The 19530-nt window shown below is 39.0% G+C and overlaps 2 protein-coding genes across 3 annotated transcripts in view; one reads left to right on the top strand and one right to left on the bottom strand.

Annotated features, from left to right (window-relative positions):
* Positions 1-10703, bottom strand: part of DCTN4 (dynactin subunit 4) — a 35574-nt gene extending 24871 nt beyond the window's left edge. For both annotated transcript variants that reach the window (XM_087429540.1, XM_004428639.3), the window contains exons 1-3: positions 10544-10703; positions 7846-7916; positions 5094-5272 (exon numbers count right to left, since the gene is read on the bottom strand). In XM_087429540.1, the coding sequence (XP_087285666.1) occupies positions 5094-5272; positions 7846-7916; positions 10544-10678 (385 nt within the window). In that variant the 5' untranslated portion in view covers positions 10679-10703. The remainder of the gene's footprint in view (positions 1-5093; positions 5273-7845; positions 7917-10543) is intronic.
* The window catches only part of SMIM3 (small integral membrane protein 3), a 47803-nt gene continuing 38928 nt past the window's right edge, over positions 10656-19530 (top strand). The window contains exon 1 of the mRNA XM_087429543.1: positions 10656-10779. The gene's annotated coding sequence lies outside the window, so the exon portion shown is untranslated. The remainder of the gene's footprint in view (positions 10780-19530) is intronic.

Here is a 19530-nt window from a genome sequence, read left to right as displayed (position 1 = left end):
ATATAGTCATGTGCTGCTTAATAACAGGGATACAGTCTAAGAAATGTGTCGTTAGGCAATTTCATTGTTGTGCAAACACCATAGATTGTACTTACACAAACCTAGAAAGTATACCCTATTACACACTTAGGCTATATGGTACTAATCTTACAGGACCACTGTCGTATATGCGGTCCATTGTTGACTATGTTGTTATGTGGCACATGACTCTATCCAGAATACAGAACTCTTACATAAACTCAATAAAAAGACAAAAAACTCAGTTAAAAAATGGGCAAAAGATTTATACAAACACTTAATTAAAGAAAATATATGGATAGTAAATAAGCATATTAAGAATATGTAAATAAAAACTATAACGAGGTATCACTACACACTCACTAGAATGGCTAAAATGAAGAAGACTGACAACATTAAAGGTTGTTGAGGAACTAGAACTCTCCTACATTGCTGGTGAGGATCTAAAATGGTATGGCCACTCTGGAAAATAGTTTGGCAGTTTCTAGTCAAGTTAAACATACACTTACTCTACGACCCAGCAATTCCACTCCTAGGTATTTACTCAAGAAAAATGAAAACATATATCCACACTAATACTTGTAGGCAAATGTTCACAGCAGCTTTATTCATATGAGCCCCAAATGGGAAAAAACCCAAATGTCCATCAACTGGAGAATGAATAAACAAATTATGGTATATCCATATGATACAATACTATTCAACAATAAAAAGCAAAAACATGGATGAACCTCAAAAGCATTACATTAAGTGAAAGAAGACAGATACAAAAGATGTGTTACAAGACTCCAATTACATAAACTTCTAGAAAAGGCAAAATTACAGTGATAGAAAGTATATTAGTGGTTCTGAGGGGCCAGGAGGTAGTGGGAAGAAACTGATTGCAAAGGGGCATGAGGAAACTTTTTGGGGTGATGGAAATGTTCTATATCTTGATTGTGGTGATGGCTACATGACTATACACATTTGTCAAAAATCATAGAATTCTACACTTAAAACCAGTGAGTTTCATTATACATAAATTATATCTCAATAAAGCTAACCAAAAAAGGGAAAAAATAAACTACAATGGTATACCAGTTCACAACCATCAGTTTGGAAAAACTTGAAAGAAGTCCAACAATACCGAGAGCTGCCAAGGACCTGGAGCAATCAGTAGTCTACTACTACGTTACTGTGGGGGCAAAAACTGGTGAACCATTTTGGAGAGCTAAAGATGTACACAACCTAAAACCAGTGATTTTATTTTCAGTTATGCAGAAAAGTCCTTACTCTTGCAAGTTAGGAAACACATGTTTCTAACAGCAGTGCTGTCAAAAGCAAAAAATTGAAAGCAACCTAAATGTCCAGCAAGAGGAGTAAACTGTGGTAAATCATGCATGAATCAACCAAGTATTACAAACATATGCTGACAGACGAAAGTATATGTTTCCATTTGTTTCAAATTGAAAAACATTATTTTGTTAGTGGCTACATACATATGTAGAGAAGTCTGAAGACGTGCACCGACCTTGATAAACTCTGCATTTAGGACTGTGATGATTACCTCTCTCTAGGAGGCAGAGGAAGGGGAATGCAGAGGGGAAAGGCTACACAAGGGGCCTAAACTGCTTTGATTGTTTAATTCCTTGAGCTGGGTAATAAGTACATGAATCTATATTATTTGTATAATTAAAAATTATTTATATATATAGTAATTATAAAAATATATAATATATAATTATAAAAAATGTATTACATTTATAATTAATAATTAAATTAAACACCTTCTTGTTCAAGGTGACACTATATCCCCGTGCAAGAAATGGCAGCAATAACATCCTTTAGTACAATATTCTATATTTTAAAGGATGCCTTACTTAACGGCAATCATGTAAAATAATTATGTGAAAGAAATGTTTTAGCTGTAGTATTTTTAAAAATCTAAATGTTTTACCCAATTGCTTGAAATGGTAATTTACTCTAAGTAGAAATTTGGGAGACATAACAATCTCACTATAAGTTTTTCTCCGCACATTACTGACACAATGGCTTACTATATAAACAACTAGTTCTCACTAAAGTGGTTTCAGGGCTTCTCAGACACCGACGACATCACGGAAGAAATCAAATTACCTGTACTCTTTAAGAGCTCCTAGTAGTCAATTATCACTGTCAAGATACCCTAGAGAAGATAGGTTTCTAGAAGTAGGCACAGATTTTAAGTTCTGAAGTCTAAATTCTCCAATCCTAATGGCTTATAATTCAAAAAGCATAAAACATTCACTTACAAAGTAACAAACTGAGACATCTATTTGGATTTCTGGGCTTTGTTTCTTTAACTTGATAAAGACAAAATAAAAACACAGAAAACTACACTTTAACTTACCGAGGCATACACTGTGACACTTTGAGGTTGTTTGTAACATTTAACTTAAATTCTTAAACAAATTGAAACAACTTATTTGCCACATTGACATTAAAACATAAACACACAAGTATTTACTGACAATCTAAAAAGATGCCATAGAATCTTTATAACATAAATCACATTTCAGGTACCTATATACACACCAACAAGCATTTTTTTTTTTTTTTTGTGAGGAAGATCAGCCCTGAGCTAACATCCATGCCAATCCTCCTCTTTTTGCTGAGGAAGACTGCCCTGGGCTAACATCTGTGCCCATCTTCCTCCACTTTATATGGGACGCTGCCACAGCACAGCTGGACAAGCAGTGCATCGGTGCGAGTCCGGGGTTCTGAACCCGGGCCGCCAGCAGCAGGGCTCGCGCACTTAACCGCTACGCCACGGGGCCAGCCCCCAACAAGCATTTTTAAGGAACTAAAGATACATTTGTTTGGTTAACGTCTTGTCTTTGAAAAGTATTTTAGCAACTTAATGTACAAAGTCAGAAAAACAATCAAGAGCTCAAAGCAGTCTAAATCAAATGGCAGGGCCGGCCCTGTGGCTTAGCGGTTAAGTGTGCGTGCTCCGCTGCTAGCGGCCCTGGTTCGGACCCCGGGCACGCACCAACGCACCGTTTCTCCAGCCATGCTGAGGCCGCGTCCCACATACAGCAACTAGAAGGATGTGCAACTATGATGTACAACTATCTACTGGGACTTTGGGGGAAAAAAAATAAATAAATAAAATTAAATCAAATGGCAAAGAACAGAATGAACAATGAAAACTTTAAGAGCAGAGCTGACTCTAAAGAAACTTCACCCATATTTACTTCCAAATTGTGTAAGAATCTATGGAAGGTTTTTAGCTAAAGTCTATCTTCATTTTACTTATGTCAAATGACATAATATATATGTTATGGGCTTCCTCACATATTAGTCAGTAAGTTGAAATTTTTAATGAAAATCCAAAAAATGGGAATTTTTAACAAGTCTAAAAAGTTTTCAGAAAATTAAACAAATGAAATTTCAGAAAGTAAGAAAAAAAAAGACTATAAGGAGTTATCAATGCTACTGTTTATATAAAAAATAAATAGCAACTGAAGGTTTTGAACTGACTGTGTAAAGAGTGTTTCCACTCTCTGAGGTTAACCATGGATTACAGGAAATGTAAAAATACAGCAATTTTCCTGATAAACATAAGCACAATCTCCACTCTGAAACACTCAAATGATGGAGAGGTAAATGCCTTAGGTGGTCTTTATGTCCAAACACACAGAAGTTTCCTGTTTCACTGATGAACATTTTATATATATACATGTAAATTTGAGCATGCATTTGAATGCTCCAGGAGATAGCTGGACATAGAACTGCTGGGCAGAAGGACAAAAGCAATTAAAAATGCTAATAGATGGGGCCCGCCCGGTGGCGCAAGCGGTTAAGTGCGCGCTGTGGAGACCCGGGATTCGCAGGTTCGGATCCCGGGCGTACGTACACCGACGCACCGCTTGTCAAGCCATGCTGTGGTGGTGTCCCATATAAAGCAGAGGAAGATAGGCATGGATGTTAGCCCAGGGCCAGTCTTCCTCAGGAAAAAGAGGAGGATTGGCAGATGTTAGCTCAGGGCCGATCTTCCTCACCAAAAAGAAAGTTAACAGATGTTGTCTAACTGCTTTCCAAGGTGGTATTATATGAAAGACCTGTTTTCCTATATTCTTGCCAATACTTCATATTAACAGATTTAAAAATTTTTTGCCAAATCAATGGATGAAGTTTTAATTTGCATTTCCCTGATTACCAGTAAAGTTGAACACATCTTTTTGCATATTTATTGACTTTAAAAAAATATATTACCAGACCAAGTTGTGTGTGAACACAAAAAATCCAATCCACTGGACAACAAAACCTAAATGAATTCAGACATCCAAAATGAGGTCTTTGTTCCCAAGGAATTCATATTCGAGTTTAAAACACTTGAAAAATTCACATGTAAAGAGTATTAATCTAAGGCAGTTTATGATACCCAAAGAAAGAGTAAAAATAAAAACAAAGGTCTATAAACTTTCAGAGGAGAGAAACCTGAAGGGCTGTGACTTGAGTTGTGACTTCATGAAAGATTAGGGTCTTTCCATGGAATCTGCAAAGTTACTGAGGAGTTTGGGGTAAAGATAGAGATTGTTTTAACCCTACTGTGGCCCCTTCAGTGTGCACATTTTGGTTACTCACAATATTTATTTCCATTTCTGAGAAATGTTCATATCCATTGCCTATTTTTCTATTGGGTCTCTTTCCTATTGATTTATAACAGTTCCTCATTTTTGGTTATTTATCTTTAGTCTGTTATATATGATCCAAATATTTTTCTTAGCTTGTCACTTTAATCTTTTAGTTTTGTTCATGGTGTGCTTTGTCATCAGGAGAGTTTATTTTTTATGAAGAGCAATATTTTGATTCTAACAGTGTCAGATTTAGAAGCACTACTTTACCAACTCTAAGAAACCTAAATAGTTTACCCAGTCTCAGATGAAACATTATGGTCCATAAATGTGAGAATATGGAAACACAGAAGATTTAATGACAAAATACTCTGCATTTAGCTCCTACCACCCAACAAGTAACAGAAATAATAATCTGTGGGAAATTATAGCACTGCCAATTTCACAAAATCTCATGTTGAAGTCTATCTCACTCACCCACAGACTTGTCTGCCATGCCCACATCTCTAGATGTCCAGCGACAAAATCCACAGGCCAGGTAATAGGCTTTCTTCATGGCGGTCTTGGCTGGGTCATCTGGAAGCTGTGTGGAGATGCTTGTTGCCCGGGTGGAGAGGGTGTGCATGCAGCCGGGACAGTCAAAGCAGTTGGCACATCTATGACACAAAAAATACAACAATTCCTTTATTCAACAAATAGTATCGAGAACCTACTATGTGCCAGACATCGTTCTAGGTGTTAGGAATTCAAGAGAGAACTATAAGGGGAGGGTGTCTCTCAAGCAAAAAGAAATCAAGTATTCCTGAGACTCTTATGAATTTTGTTTTAAAATTTCAAAAGTATTAAACATTCATTATTATTATTTTTTTTTTAAAAAAGGGCAATCATCACCAAAGTTCCTGAAGAATTAGAGCCTGACCCAATCCTACTCCACAGAGGGAATCACTGTTAACAGTCTGGAGCTAACTATTCCAGACTCTTTATTGTACAGATCACAAAGATTTCTGAGGAAAAGAGAAATGTCACAGCTTATGCCTTTAGAGAGGACAGACCAATTGCACAATGGAAAACTGAGAGGCAACAATACAATAAGCCGTGAAACTGGGTTTGGAAAATAACTGCTTGTTTTCTGTGCCAGAGAGCTGAAACAGACACCACGCAATGCTGTCACACTGGACCGGTTCAGGAGTAGAGCATTTTTGGGGCTTTCAGTTCTCTCCTTAGGCACCACTCTTCCCAGCGCTCAGCCAACATCTCCCCGCTAGGGGTCCCTGGGCCTTAATGCTTTTAACTTTCCCAGCACCCGAGATTATCAAGATTTCCCCTCCAGTCCTGGACTTGCCCTGAAGCTCCGTCCCATAACTCCAATTATCTGCGACATTTTGCCATCTGGATAATATCCTCAAATGAGAATAGTAATAGTACCCACCTCACAGCAATATTTTGAGGATTAAATGATAAAATTAATGTGTGGACAGCATACCAAACGGTGTCTAGCTTATCAGGAACTATTTCTCGGGGACAGGAAAGACAAATAACAGTGGTTCACCTCCATGGAGGTATAGGGGTGTGACTAGTAGCAAAGGCCTTTCACAACAAGCTAAAAACCAAATGGCACCCAGTAATGAGCACACCTACTACCATTCTCCAACAAAAGGAACCAGGGCTCCCTGGAGAAATGGCTAATTCTAGGACTGAGGCAGAAAACATACAGGATAAGCCTGGAGTATCTTGCAGTAACAGAAAGTAAGAAAGTGCTCCAGTGAAAGAACAACTCCCTTCCTTCCCCCATACAATGATGGGGGTATGTCAAAGGGATACAGGAACCTACCGAAAGATCTCCCAGTGGCCAAAGCTGGAACAATTTGAGCAAAAAAAAAATAAACTAGTACTGGATTATTACCTAAATAAATATTCATGAGCCCATACTGCTTTAAGAACATAAATAAATAGGAAAGAAGAGAAAAATCTTCCATGCAAAAGAATTGCAAATAATGTATGTAGACAGCCCTCACGAAGGGGGAGCATAACTCCCCACTATTTAAGTGTGGGCTGTAACAGTACTTTTCCTTCCAAAGAGAACATTATGGAGAAGGAGAAAAAACAAAGAGTAACTTTACATTAGAGAAACCTGACAAACACTAGCTCAAGCCAGGTAATCAAGGTTAACATCAACAGTGATAAGTCATATTGATAGTATGTACCCTTGATATAATGTGATGAGAGATGCACTTTACTTCTGTGGTCCTCCTCCCCAAAACACATTCCCCCAGCTGACAAGAAAAACATTAGACAAATTCCAATTGAGGGGCACTCTACAAAATACCTTACCAGTACTCCTCAAAACTTTTAAGGTCATCAAAACCAAGGAAAGTCTAAAAAAATGTCACAGCAAGAGGAGCCTAAGGAGACAAGACTATTACATATAATGTGGGTATCCTGAATAGGATCTTGGAACCTAGACAAAGGAGATTAGGGAAAAACTAAGGAAATCTAAATAAATTGTGGAGTTCATTAATAATAATATAGCAATATTGTTCATTAATTGAGACAAATATACTGTAATAATGTAAGATCTTAACAATAGAGGAGACTGGGTATGGGGCAAATGGAATTCTCTGTACCATCTTCACAATAATTCTTAAGTCTAAAACTGTTCTAAAATAGAAAGTTTATTTTAAAAAATCAAAGGACCTTTCATTTTTGGCAAAGTTAATGCTAAAAAATGAAAAACAGCTAATTAAAAAAGAGAGTTAATCTCATGAAAAAGAAAGTTAGAAAAAGAAAAAAGAAAGTGAATCTCTTTCTAACCAGCTATTAAAAAAACAGTTGAGGGGCCGCAGAGTGGCGTAGTGGTTAAGTTCTCTCGCTCCGCTTCAGCGGCCCAGGGTTTGCAGGTTCGAATCCCGGGCGCAGACACACGCATCGCTCATCAAGCCATGCTGTGGCAGCATCCCGTATACAAAATGGAAGAAGATGGGTATGGATGTTAGCTCAGGGCTAATCTGTCTCAGCAAAAAGAGGAAGATTGAGAAGCGATGTTAGCTCAGAGCCGATCTTCCTCACCAAAAAATTAAAAAAAAAAAAATTAAAAAATGGCTCTGCAAGGGCACACAAAGGAAGGAGAGAGCACCAGGTGCACTGACATGGCTGCACCTGTGTGTGTGCACGTGCACACTATTAAAAAAAAAAAGCTGAGGAAAAGAGAAAAAACGGATCTTGATCTTACCTATTCTTTTTTAGTTTGGCTTCAGCCGATGGCATATTTTCTAAGCAACTGGGACAATAATGGGAGTCCACCTAGAAAGAAATAAGAAATTAAAAAATCAGAGGAAAAGAAACTCAGTTTGGCTCATGTATACATCTATACCAAATAGTGTTTGTTGTTTTTTTTTTTTTGCTGAGGAAGATCAGCCTTGAGCTACCATCTGTGCCAATCTTCCCCTACTTCACATGTAGGTCGCTGCCACAGCGTGGCTGACGAGTGGGTAGGTCCACGCTTGGGATCCAAACTGGCGAACCGGGGCCGCTGAAGAGGAATGTGCTGAACTTAACCACTAAGCCACAGGGTCGGCCCCCCAAATAGTGAATTTGCAGCAGCAGAAGGTGAGAAATCACTGACCTGGCAAAGAACCCAGACCGTTTTCAGCTCAGGGTTTATTCTTCAATCACGTTTTTTCTTACCCTCTGGATTTCCCAAAACTCTTCTATTTTTCCCTTCTGATCTTTCTTCTTCCCTTTCATCAGGGTTTTATGTATTAGATGTGTTAAGAGTTGTCTATGTAAAAGAAGAATTCTATGATAATCTAAAGAATAGATTAATAAATAAAAAACCCTATTCGTGAAGCTGTGATCAAATATTCTTCTATACAGTTTGGCGTCATTGGACTACAATAACTTGACCACACTTAAACTGTTAAGGGAGATTAAAAAAGTTTTCTCCTTATTGAGGTAATACATGTTCACTGAAGAAAAGCATCAATTAACATTTACAAAGTCAGCTACAGCCAACCAATTAGAGATTTTAAATGGCAAATTAAACTACTAAGCTAATAAGATAGTCTTACTGTATTTAACCCAAAACCACAGTATAAAAATTAAATTCATTGTATTTTTTAATGAATAATTATTTTCTTTAATGCAGCTGGATCCTATTTGACAATTCTAGAACTCTAGTCAAGCGCAGATGGAAAGACAGTCACTTGAACATAAACACTATGATGGAAACCGGCTTCTTTCATCATCTGCTATAAACAGGAGCATCTTTGAAAAAATAAAGTTGCTGCTCAAATAATCTTCAGGAAAATAAAATATAGTACTGCTAACTAATATTTGCACTTACTCATTAAAAAAGGCAAAAAATAATTTATTCCTTCTTGTCCCCTTTCCAAATTATGCTTGTCCCTTCACGTGTAGCTCCAATCCCAGGTTCTCCATTAGAACTTTCTGGACTGCTCCAGCCCTCACTAGCCTCATCCTTCTCCAAACCCTAATGGCTTCCACTTCACAGGGACACATCAGTCTGTAAAAGATGCAGTCACAGACTGAATGTCTTAGTTGAAGAGACCCTTAGAGATCAAGCAGACTGAGCTCCATAATGACCACCAAATGAGAATCTAATCCAATAAATTCTGGAGGTGGAGCTGGAACAAGGCAGCATTTAAAAGAGAAAGGACCTGCCAAAGAGATACACACACAGCTCTAACAGAGGAAAAAGTACAAGAAATATCATGTATATAATATGGTATTGATTTTTCTCTTCTATTAACTGCTTTCTCTATTTTTAATATTATGAAAAATATCCCCAATAATAATTATTAATAATGTGTAAAATGGCTTACAGCATAGCACATGTTTTCATATGTGTTTTTAACAAGGATCTTCAGTGAAGTTCTCTTGAGTCAGGCTGCTAGGTTTCAATTACTGGTCCTCCCTCCCAACCCCCAATTTTTGGCTGTATGACCTAGAGCAGGCATTGTGTGTTTGTTTCTTTAACTGTAAAATGGTTTTTTAAAAAAGGTATCCATTCTATTGTTTTGTAGGATGATAAAAGGGATAACGTAAAGCGCATGGCATATGGAATACTGAATAAGCCTAACTATTATTACAATCAGCTTTTCCTTCACTAGACTGAGTTACTCAACAGCAGCATTTATGTCTTACTCATCTTTTAATCCCCAAAGGTTACTGAAGAAACAAGATGTGCCAAGCGCCGCAGAAGTTCTGGGGTTTTGTTATTTGGTGATTTTTTACGGGATGTCGTCTTTCACGTTCTGAGCGATCCCACTTCGAACGCCCACTTGTGACTGTGAAGACAGCACCGTACCCTCAGGAGAAGCGCCAGGAAGGTAACACTTCGAACTTCTTACATGACAGACCGTATTCTAAGCGCTTTTCACTCAGCTCACCCCATCCTAACCTCTTCCCTGCTGCAGGCCTTCGCCTGAGCCAGGAAACACAGCAAGGCAGTCTGATGAGGGCCCCGTTTCCGGTTAAAGTAGAGGCAGAACTTCCAGGATGGGAGGGGCATGAATGACAATGCCTGCACCCCCGCCCCAATCAATACTGGAAAGACAGTATCTCGCCCCTCAAGCGTCCTGAACTAAGCACCCCCACACCTTTTTCTCCCCAACCCACCCAACCCCCCCAGGCCAGGGTCCCCAAAGTCAAGTCTGTCCAATCAGAGGGCGCTCTACAACCAGGAGATCTGCTCAGCCCCACCCAAGGCCGCTCCTCCTTTCCAAGAGACAAATTATAAGCAAATTAAATCGCAGGCAAATCTGAGTGACGGAAGACATAGCCAATCAGCAAGCTAGGAAAATGACTCCCCGCCTCCAACCGGCGGAACTTCCCCGCCGGTCGCGGTGACTAGGGTGAACGCCCCCCCTCCCCCAACACACACACTCTTCATGGGACGACGGCGTTACCTCGTGAGACACACATTCCAGCGACCGCAGCTCGCTACAATAGCGGCAGAAGTAAAGCTGCGACAGCGGGGCCCGAACCTTCTTTTCTCCCTGGACTAGGTAGAGAACCCGCTCCGATTGCAGCAAAGACGCCATCTTGGGGGGGGGAGGAGCCAACGACGCTCCCACCGCATCACGTGACCCGAGCCAGCGTTTTCCTCGCCGCCTACCTCACGTATTTCAACGTAAACTTTGACGTAAGGTTTCCGATGTAGGGGGGTCAAAGTGCGCGTGCGTAGCTGGCTTCCCGGGTTTCGGCAGCCCCCTGGGCCCGCCCCCTAGTATTTTAGTGAGCTTCAGCCGCCTGGGCGGAGCTCAGAGCTTTCTATCGTTAAGTACCGCGTCGCGGATCAATCCAGACAGGCTCAGTGCTCTCTTTTTCTTTGTTTCTTCCAGAAACGAAGGCTGCTCTTTTGTTTTATTTACAGCTGCCTCTCCCGCCCTAGCCTTCCAGGCAAACCTCCAGGGGGTAGATGGAGGGTCTCAGTGGAAAGCTGAGAGTCACACCAGCACTCTCTGCTGACATTATGTCGTTTCAGATTTCTTAGACTGTGAGCCCCTCCACCGAGGAGGCCGTATCTCATTCATTTCCAGGTTTCGAGTACTTAGCAGTAGGACTAAGTCTATATTGTGGGCGTTCAATAAGTATCGATTAGTGAGGGAATGAAATCAATGAATGAGCGATGTTGTTAGGTGTGTTTACATTTTTCTAATGCATAAACTAAGGCTTAGGTATGTAAGATGATCACTTAGAACTGGCCTAGCAAAGACTGGAGCCCATGTTACCTGCCGCCAGCTCTGTGCTTTTCTCATTGGACTAGTGTTGTATTATTACCTGTCTGACATTGGAGTTGGTGATTGAAGAGAAATGGAACTGAATAATGTGAGCTAACATTTACTGAGCACTTTTTGAGTGCAGGACACTGGGTCAAAACTTTACATTGTCTCATTTAATTTTCACAAAAACTCCAAAGGGCGGGTTCTATCATTATCTCTCTTTTACAGCGCAGGGAACTGAGGATTAGAGCATTGCATTGGTTTGTCTAAGGTTTCCTAAGTAGCCGTAGAACCCTGTTCTGACTCCACAGCTTGCATGCTTTACCCCAGTGCATACTGCCTCCAGCATATTTTCTTATTTTCTTTTTTCCAGCTTTGTTGAGGTATAATTGACAATTAAAAATTGTATATATTTAAGCTGTACACCTTGATGATTTGATATACATTGTGAAATAATGAACATAATCAAGCTGATTAACATATCCATCGCCTCACATAGTTACCATTTTCTTTCTTTTTTTTTTTATGGTGAGAACACTTAAGAGATACCCTCTTAGCAAATTTCAAATATATAATACAGCATTGTTAACTATAGTCACATTGTTGTACTTTAGATTTCCAGAACTTATTCATCTTGCATAACTGAAACTTTGGACCTCTTGACTAACACCTATTTCCTCCTCCCCCAGCCTTTGGCTACCACCATTCTGTCTGCTTCTATGAGTTTGACTATTTTAGATTCCATATATAAGTGAGATTGAAACCGGCAAACAGTTAGCCATTGATGATTAACTAGCTAGCAACTAAAGTTTTTTTTTCCTGTTTGCAATTACTGATTATAGCTTTTAGCTGTTTACCTACCCATTGTTAACTGTGCTGTTTGGGCAATATGCTATCTGACTCCCACTAGGTTCCTATAGATAACATCTCCCTGGAGCCTGGATCACCATGCTGTTGACGCAAATAATCCATAATCAATCTATAAATCAAAATTGGGGTGAGTTTATTATGAGCCAAATTTGAAGACCATATAGCCTGGGGGCTTCCTTCCCCAAGGAAGGAAGTGGGGTGTACAGCGTGGTTATATACCATCAAAGAGCATGTATCACATATGATTGCAATGTCCCTTTTACAGTAGTCACGAGATTGCCCTGTCAGATTGCCCTGTTGGCACAGCAATTGATGGACGAAGCAGGTAGCAGGTCTGCTGTCTCGATGGGCGTGGCAGGTAGCAGGCCTGTTGTCTCAAGTTGGGTGGTCACAGGATGAGCGCAGCAATCAAATCTTAGCCTAGGGAGAAATGCTTATCCTTAAGGAAATGCCAATGTGGGGGAAGTTGCATTCTTATCTTAAGGGCATTTGTTCTTGTCTTTGGGACACGTTAATTGCTTAAAGCAGATATACAATGCAAGTTCAAAGGCCACAGGCCCTTTTGGAAAAACAAGCTCAGGCCAACTTAGTTTTACACTAAATGGCTTCCTCATATGCTCTAATATATCCTATTGCTTACCATTTACTTATCAATGGTAATGGGTGTTTGAGTTGTTTTTCAGGAATTAGAACCCCTTGTCCACTTTAGGCTGGTTGAGACCAACCCACCAACTGGGCCTGCACGGATATCTGATAAGTGGCATTTTGATGTCAAGAGACTAAAAACTCCACCCTCAGATCATGCTAATGCCACCATTTTGTGAACATGCGTCCTATGAAGAGCCACAAAGTCTGACTACGCTTGTGCAGATCATCAATTACCTCACCTTTCCTCACCTCCAATCATGTATCTCACATTTCAGACCACCTTGCCCCCCATCCCTTAAATATTCCTGAGTCCCCATTTTTGGGGAAGCAGATTTGGGACTCATTCTCCCGTTTCCTCACTTGGCTGCCTTGTGATTAAACCTTCTCTCTGCTGCAATCTCATCGTCTTGGCATTTGGATTTCTGGGCACAGGCAAAAAGGAAGCTGGTTTGGTAACAATATCATGCAGTATTTGTCTTTCTAGGTCTGGCTTATTTCACTTAGTATAGTGTCCTCCAGGTTCATCCATATTGCTGCAAATGGAAGGATTTCCTTCTTTTTTAAGGCTGTATAATATTTCATTGTGTGGGTATACATATGAAAATTTGTCTATTCATCTGTCTACATTTAGGTTTTCATCTTTATCTATTCATCTGTGTACATTTAGGTTATTTCCATATCTTGGTGATTGTGAATAATGCTGAAATGACCCGTGGAAGTGCAGGTATTTCTTCAAGATCCTGATTCCATTTCCTTTGGATATATACCCAGAAGTGGGATTGCTGGATCATATGGTAGTTCTATTTTTAATTTTTTGAGGAACCTCCATACTGTTTTCCATAGTAGCTGTACCAGCTTACATTCCCACCAATAGTCTACAAGGACTCCTTTTCTCCACATCCTTGCCAACACTTGTTATCATTTGTCTTTCTGATAATAGCCATTCTAACAGTGTGAAGTGATATCTCATTGTAGTTTTGATTTGCATTTCCCTGATGATTAGTGAAGTTGAGCACCTTTTCATATATCTGGTGGCCATTTGTATGTTTTTTTTTTTGAGAAATATCTCTTCAGGTCCTTTGCCCATTTTTTAATTGGGTTATTTATTTATTTATTTTGCTATTGAGATAAGACTTCCTTATGTGTTTTGGATATTAACCCCTTATCAAATATGTCATTTAAAAATATTTTCTCCAATTCTATGGGTTGCCTTTTCATTCTGTTGATTGTTCCCTTTGCTGTGCAGAAGGCTTTCAGTTTGATGGAATCCACTTGTCTATTTTTGCTTTTGTTGCCTGTGTTTTGGGGTCATATCCAAGAAATCATTGCCCAGACCAATATCAAAAAGATTTTTCATATGTGTACTTCTGATAGTTTTATGGTTTCAGGTCTTACTTTTAAGTCTTTAATCCACTTTGAGTTTTTCTTTTTTTAAATATGATGTGAGATAAGGGTCCAGTTTCATTCTTTTGCATGTGGATATCCAATTTTGCCAACACCATTTATTGAAAAGACTATCCTTTCCCCGTTGTGTGTTCTTGGCACCCTTGTTGAAGATAAGTTAACTGTTGATATATGGATTTATTTTGGGGATCTCTATTCTGTTCCATTGGTCTATAACTGTTTTTATGCCTGGTTTGATTACTGTAGCTTGTAATATATTTTGAAGTCAGGAAGTGTGATGCCTCCAGCTTTGTTCTTTTTGCTCAAGATTGCTTTGGCTATTCAGGAGTCTTTTGTGGTTCCATATGAATTTTAGGATTGTTTTTTCTATTTCTGTAAAGAATGCCATTGGGATTTTGATAAGAGATTGCGTTGAATCTGTAGATCACTTTGGGTAGTATGCACATTTTAACAATATTAATTCTTCCAATCCACGAGCACAGGATGTCTTTCCATTTATCTGTCTTCTTTAATTTCCTTCATCAATGTTTTATAATTTTCAGTGTACAATTCTTTCACCTCTTTAAGTTTATTCCCAAGTATTTTATTTTATTTTTTTTTGCTATTGTAAATGGGATTGTTTTCTTAATTTTCTTTTCAGATAGCTCATTGTTAGTGTACACATAGAAACACCACGGATTTTTTTATGTTAATTTTGTATCCAGCAACTTTACTGAATTTGTTTCTTAGTTCCAACAGGTTTTTTGTTGAGTTTTCAGAATTTTCTACTTATATGATAATGTCATCTGCAAACAGAGATAATTTTACATCTTCTCTTCTGATTTGGATAACTTTTATTTATTTTTCCTGTCAAATTACTCTGGCTAGGACTCCCAGTACTATGGTGACTAGAAGTTATGAGAGTGGGCGTCCTTGCCTTGTACCAGATCTTAGAAGGAAGGCTTTTAGTTTTTCCCCACTAATTATCATATTAGCTGTGGGCTTTTCAAATATGGCCTTTATTGTGTTGAGGTAAGTTTCTTCTATACCCATTTTGTTGAGAGTTTTAATCAAGAATGGATGTTTAGCTTTGTCAGATACTTTTCTGTGTCTATTGAGATGATCATGTGATTTTTTTCTTTCATTTTGTTAATGTATTGTATCATATTGATTGATTTGCATATGTTCAACCATCCTTGCGTCCTGGCGATAAATCCCAGTTGGGCATGGTGTGTGATCCTTTTAATGTGCTGTTGAATTCAGTTTGTCAGTAATTTATTGAGGATTTTTTTTTTTTTGAGGAAGATTGGCCCTGAGCTAACATCTGTTGCTAATTGTCCTCCTTTTTTCCTTTTTTATCCTCAAAGCCCCAGTAGATAGTTGTATGTCATAGTTGTTATTGAGGATTTTTATATCTATGTTCATCAGGGATATTGGCCTATAGTTTTCTATGCTTATGATGTCTTTGTGTGAGTGATCCTGGCCTCATAAAATGAGTTTAGAAGTGGTCCCTCTTCTATTTTTAAAAGAATTTGAGGGGCCGGCCCCATGGCTTAGTAGTTAAGTGCGCGCGCTCTGCTGCTGGCGGCCCGGGTTCGGATCCCGGGCGCGCACCGACGCACCGCTTCTCCGGCCACACTGAGGCCGTGTCCCACATACAGCAACTAGAAGGATGTGCAGCTATGACATACAACTATCTACTGGGGCTTTGGGGGGAAAAAAAAAGAATATAATGAGATTCCATCTCTTTAAAAAATAAAAATAAAAAAAATAAAAGAATTTGAGAAGGATTGGTATTAATTTTTCATTGAATGTTTGGTAGAATTCACCTGTGAAGCCATCTTGTCCTGGGCTTTTCTTTTTTGGGAAGCTTTGATTACTGATTCAACCTCCTTATTTGTTATTGGTCTGTTCAGGCTTTCTATTTCTTCTTGATTCAGTTTTGGTGGGTTGTATGTTTCTAGGAATTTATCCATTTCTTCTAGGTTATTTAGTTTGTTGGCATATAATTGTTCATAATACAGTCATGTGTCAATGACAGAAATATGTTCTGAGAAATGCGTTGTTAGGTGATTTTGTTGTTGTGCGATCATAGAGTGTACTTACACAAACCTAGACCTACTACACACCTAGGCTATATGGTACCAATCTTATGGGACCGCTGTCATATATGTGGTCCATCATTGACCGAAACATTGTTATGCAGCACATGACTGTAATTCTATATGATCCTTTTTATTCCTAAGGCATCTGTTGTAATGTCTCCTCTTTCATTTCTGAGTTTACTTGTTTGAGTCTTCTCTCTTTTTTTCTTAGTCTAGCCAAGGGTTTGTCAATGTTATTTATTTTTTCAAAAAATCAACTCTCGGAGCCAGCCCGGTGGCGTAGTGGTTAAGTTTGCATTCTCTGCTTCGGCGGCCCGGGGTTTACCTGTTCAGATCCTGGGCACGAGCCTACACACCCCTCATCAAGCCATGCTGTGGCAGCATCCCACATACAATATAGAGGAAGATTGGCACATTTGTTAGCTCAACAACAATCTTCCTCACCAAAAAAAAAAAAAAAACCCACAAAAACCCAAGCCTTAGTTTTGTTGATTTTTTTCTATTATTTTATTCTCTATTTGATTTATTTCCACTTTAATTTTTATTGTTTCCTTCCTTCTGCTAACTTTGGGCTTAGTTTCTTCTTCTTTTTTTAGTTCCTTGAGGTGTAAAGTTAGATTGTTTGAGATCCTTCTTCTTTTTTAATTTAGGCATTTATTGCTATGAACTTTCCTCTTAGTACTGCTCTTTCTGCATCTCATAAATTTCGATATGTTGTGTTTTCATTTTCATTTGTCTCAAGATACTTTTTAAATTTTCTTTTGATCTCCTCTTTGATGCAATGGTTGTTCAAGAGTATATTGTTTAGTTTCCATGTATTTCTGATTTTTCCCGTTTTCTTGCTGTTACTACTGATTTGTAGTTTCATTCCATTGTGGTTGGAGAAGATACTTGGAATGAGTTTGATGTTTTTAAATTTGTTAAGACATATTTCGTGGCCTAACACGTGATGTGTTCTGGAGGAAGATTCATGTGTGCTTGAGGAGAATGTTCATTCTGCTGCTGTTGGGTGGAATGTTCTGTTAATACCTGTTATCTCCATTTGGCCTATAGTGTTGTTCAAGTCAACTGTTTCTTTATTGATTTTCTGTCTGTATATTCTGTCCATTATTGTAAGTGGGGTATTGAAGTCCCATAATATTATTGTACTGCTGTCAATGTCTGCCTTCAGATCTGTCAGTGTTTGCTTTATATATTTAGGTGCTCTGCCCAGCATATTTTCTAATATGAAGATATTAGTAATATCACACATTTAATATAGTACTTTTTTATTTATACAGTGCTTTAATATATATTATCTCACAAGTTATGTCACCCTTTAACAATTTAAACCTAAAAGTCACTAAATTCCATTTACTTTGACTTCTTATTCACCAAGGAACAGTTTTAGTTAAACTAAAACTAATTTAGTTTCATAGGTGGGCTCTACTCTTAGAAGAAAATGTATTAACAGCCAACTGGTTTGTAGTTATTTCTTCATGTTGATGAATTCCTTGGCCTTATGACCTATAACCTAGTCTCTTCTGAGTTTTAATCACTTTTACTGGACTAATCTGCCCTGGTAGAATCAAGTCCCAGAGCCTGCAGGTGCAGAGAGGCTGCAGACTTGAGCTGACCCCATATGAAGCAGACACTCTTTGGAGGACTGGTTTTGAACAATTCAATTCAATAGACAATTATTTGGTCCCTGCTATGTGCCAGGTGTTGGGGAGGGAACCAGAGATAAATGAGATAGTTCCTTCCCTCAAAGGGCTCAGAGGCTAGGCCCTGGGGTAGTGATTCCCAGATGTGGCCCCTATATTAGAATTACCTGAAGGGCTTATTATAAATGTAGATTCTAGGTCCTTATCAAGACCTGAATTGAAATTTTGGGGGTGGGGCCCAGAAATCTAAATCTGTAGCAAACTCCCAGGTAAATCTCATGTCCACAAAATTGGAGAACCACTGTTTTTTGACATCACTTGTTTAACTTTCTGTCTTCAACCCCAGGACTGAGATTGGTGATGGGCCTTGTCTCTGCTGCCGTCTGACCACTGGTAGCACTGCCTACCAGGATATCAGATGTTCTCTGCCCATCGAGCTGTGGAATATGGAAAGTCTCCTGTGGCAGAAAACTAAAACACCCTGCCCATCTCTAGCCAGCCCCTTCTTCCCACCTTCAGGGGGCTTGATTCTGTTTTCCATAATTCCAGTTCAATGGAGCCTGACCTGTCAGACTCTGAAAATTAGACTTGACTTTGGAGATCTGTTCTAGTGCCAACCGCAGTCCCCAGGCCCAGGATCTCCCCAAATCTTTTTACTTTTAATTATGATTAATACCTGAATACATTCTTGGGCTACCTTTAGAAATCCATTTGGCAAACCTGAAAGTGTCAAAGAGTTAACATTCTATGGGACGATCTTTGACCAATGTGGGATAGAAACCTCTAAATAAATGTCCCCCTCTTCCTTCTCCCGGACGTTCTCCATGGGTCTTTAGAGGGTTACAGCAGGATCAAGCCCTAGTTGCATACAATGGTGACCAAGTTATTAATGTATCCTTTTGTTGACTTTCCTTCCAACTCTTTGACTCTTCCAGGTCCCTGCCTGCAAGCTCTCATTTTGGACTCTGCTTTCTAGGGGGAGGAGAGGCTAAGATAGAGACCCAAAAGTTGAACTCCCACATCAACTGGTAACCACATCTAATAAGGGCATTTAATTGGCAATGAGCCCTTGTGAAAAGCCAGACCAATTTATACTCTCACTATAAGTGTATGAGACTTCCATTTCCCCATTGTTTTGCCAACATGGAATGTTATCGAATCTGGATTAATAGTTTTGCACTTTCTAGCTGTGTGATCTTGAAAAAGCCATTTTTACCTCCAAGTCTTGTTTTGTAACACATAGAATGGGAAGAATAATCCCTGTCTTGGTGAAAATAAAAAATCATCATGGCTGTGAAAGCACTTTGTAAGCTATGAAGTACTAGGTACATGTAAGAAATGGTCCCTAATTATCCCAGGGATGAAAAACCCAAAGGGGTTTCATTTCTCTGAAGAATCTTTCAGAGTAAGTTTACAATAACAACTAAAAAAATTGGAGTTAGCCAGACTTTGGTCAAATGAGGTCTTGTGGAGAGGGCCTGAATTTGGGCTCCCACGTCAAAGGCTCAGAGTCCTCTATAGC

Source organism: Ceratotherium simum, chromosome 4 (assembly GCF_057802395.1).
Source record: "Ceratotherium simum simum isolate JZ-2026a chromosome 4, ASM5780239v1, whole genome shotgun sequence".
NCBI lineage: Eukaryota > Metazoa > Chordata > Mammalia > Perissodactyla > Rhinocerotidae > Ceratotherium > Ceratotherium simum.
The sequence above is the reverse complement of the archived record's forward strand: the minus strand, read 5'-3'. Positions and strand labels throughout refer to the sequence as shown.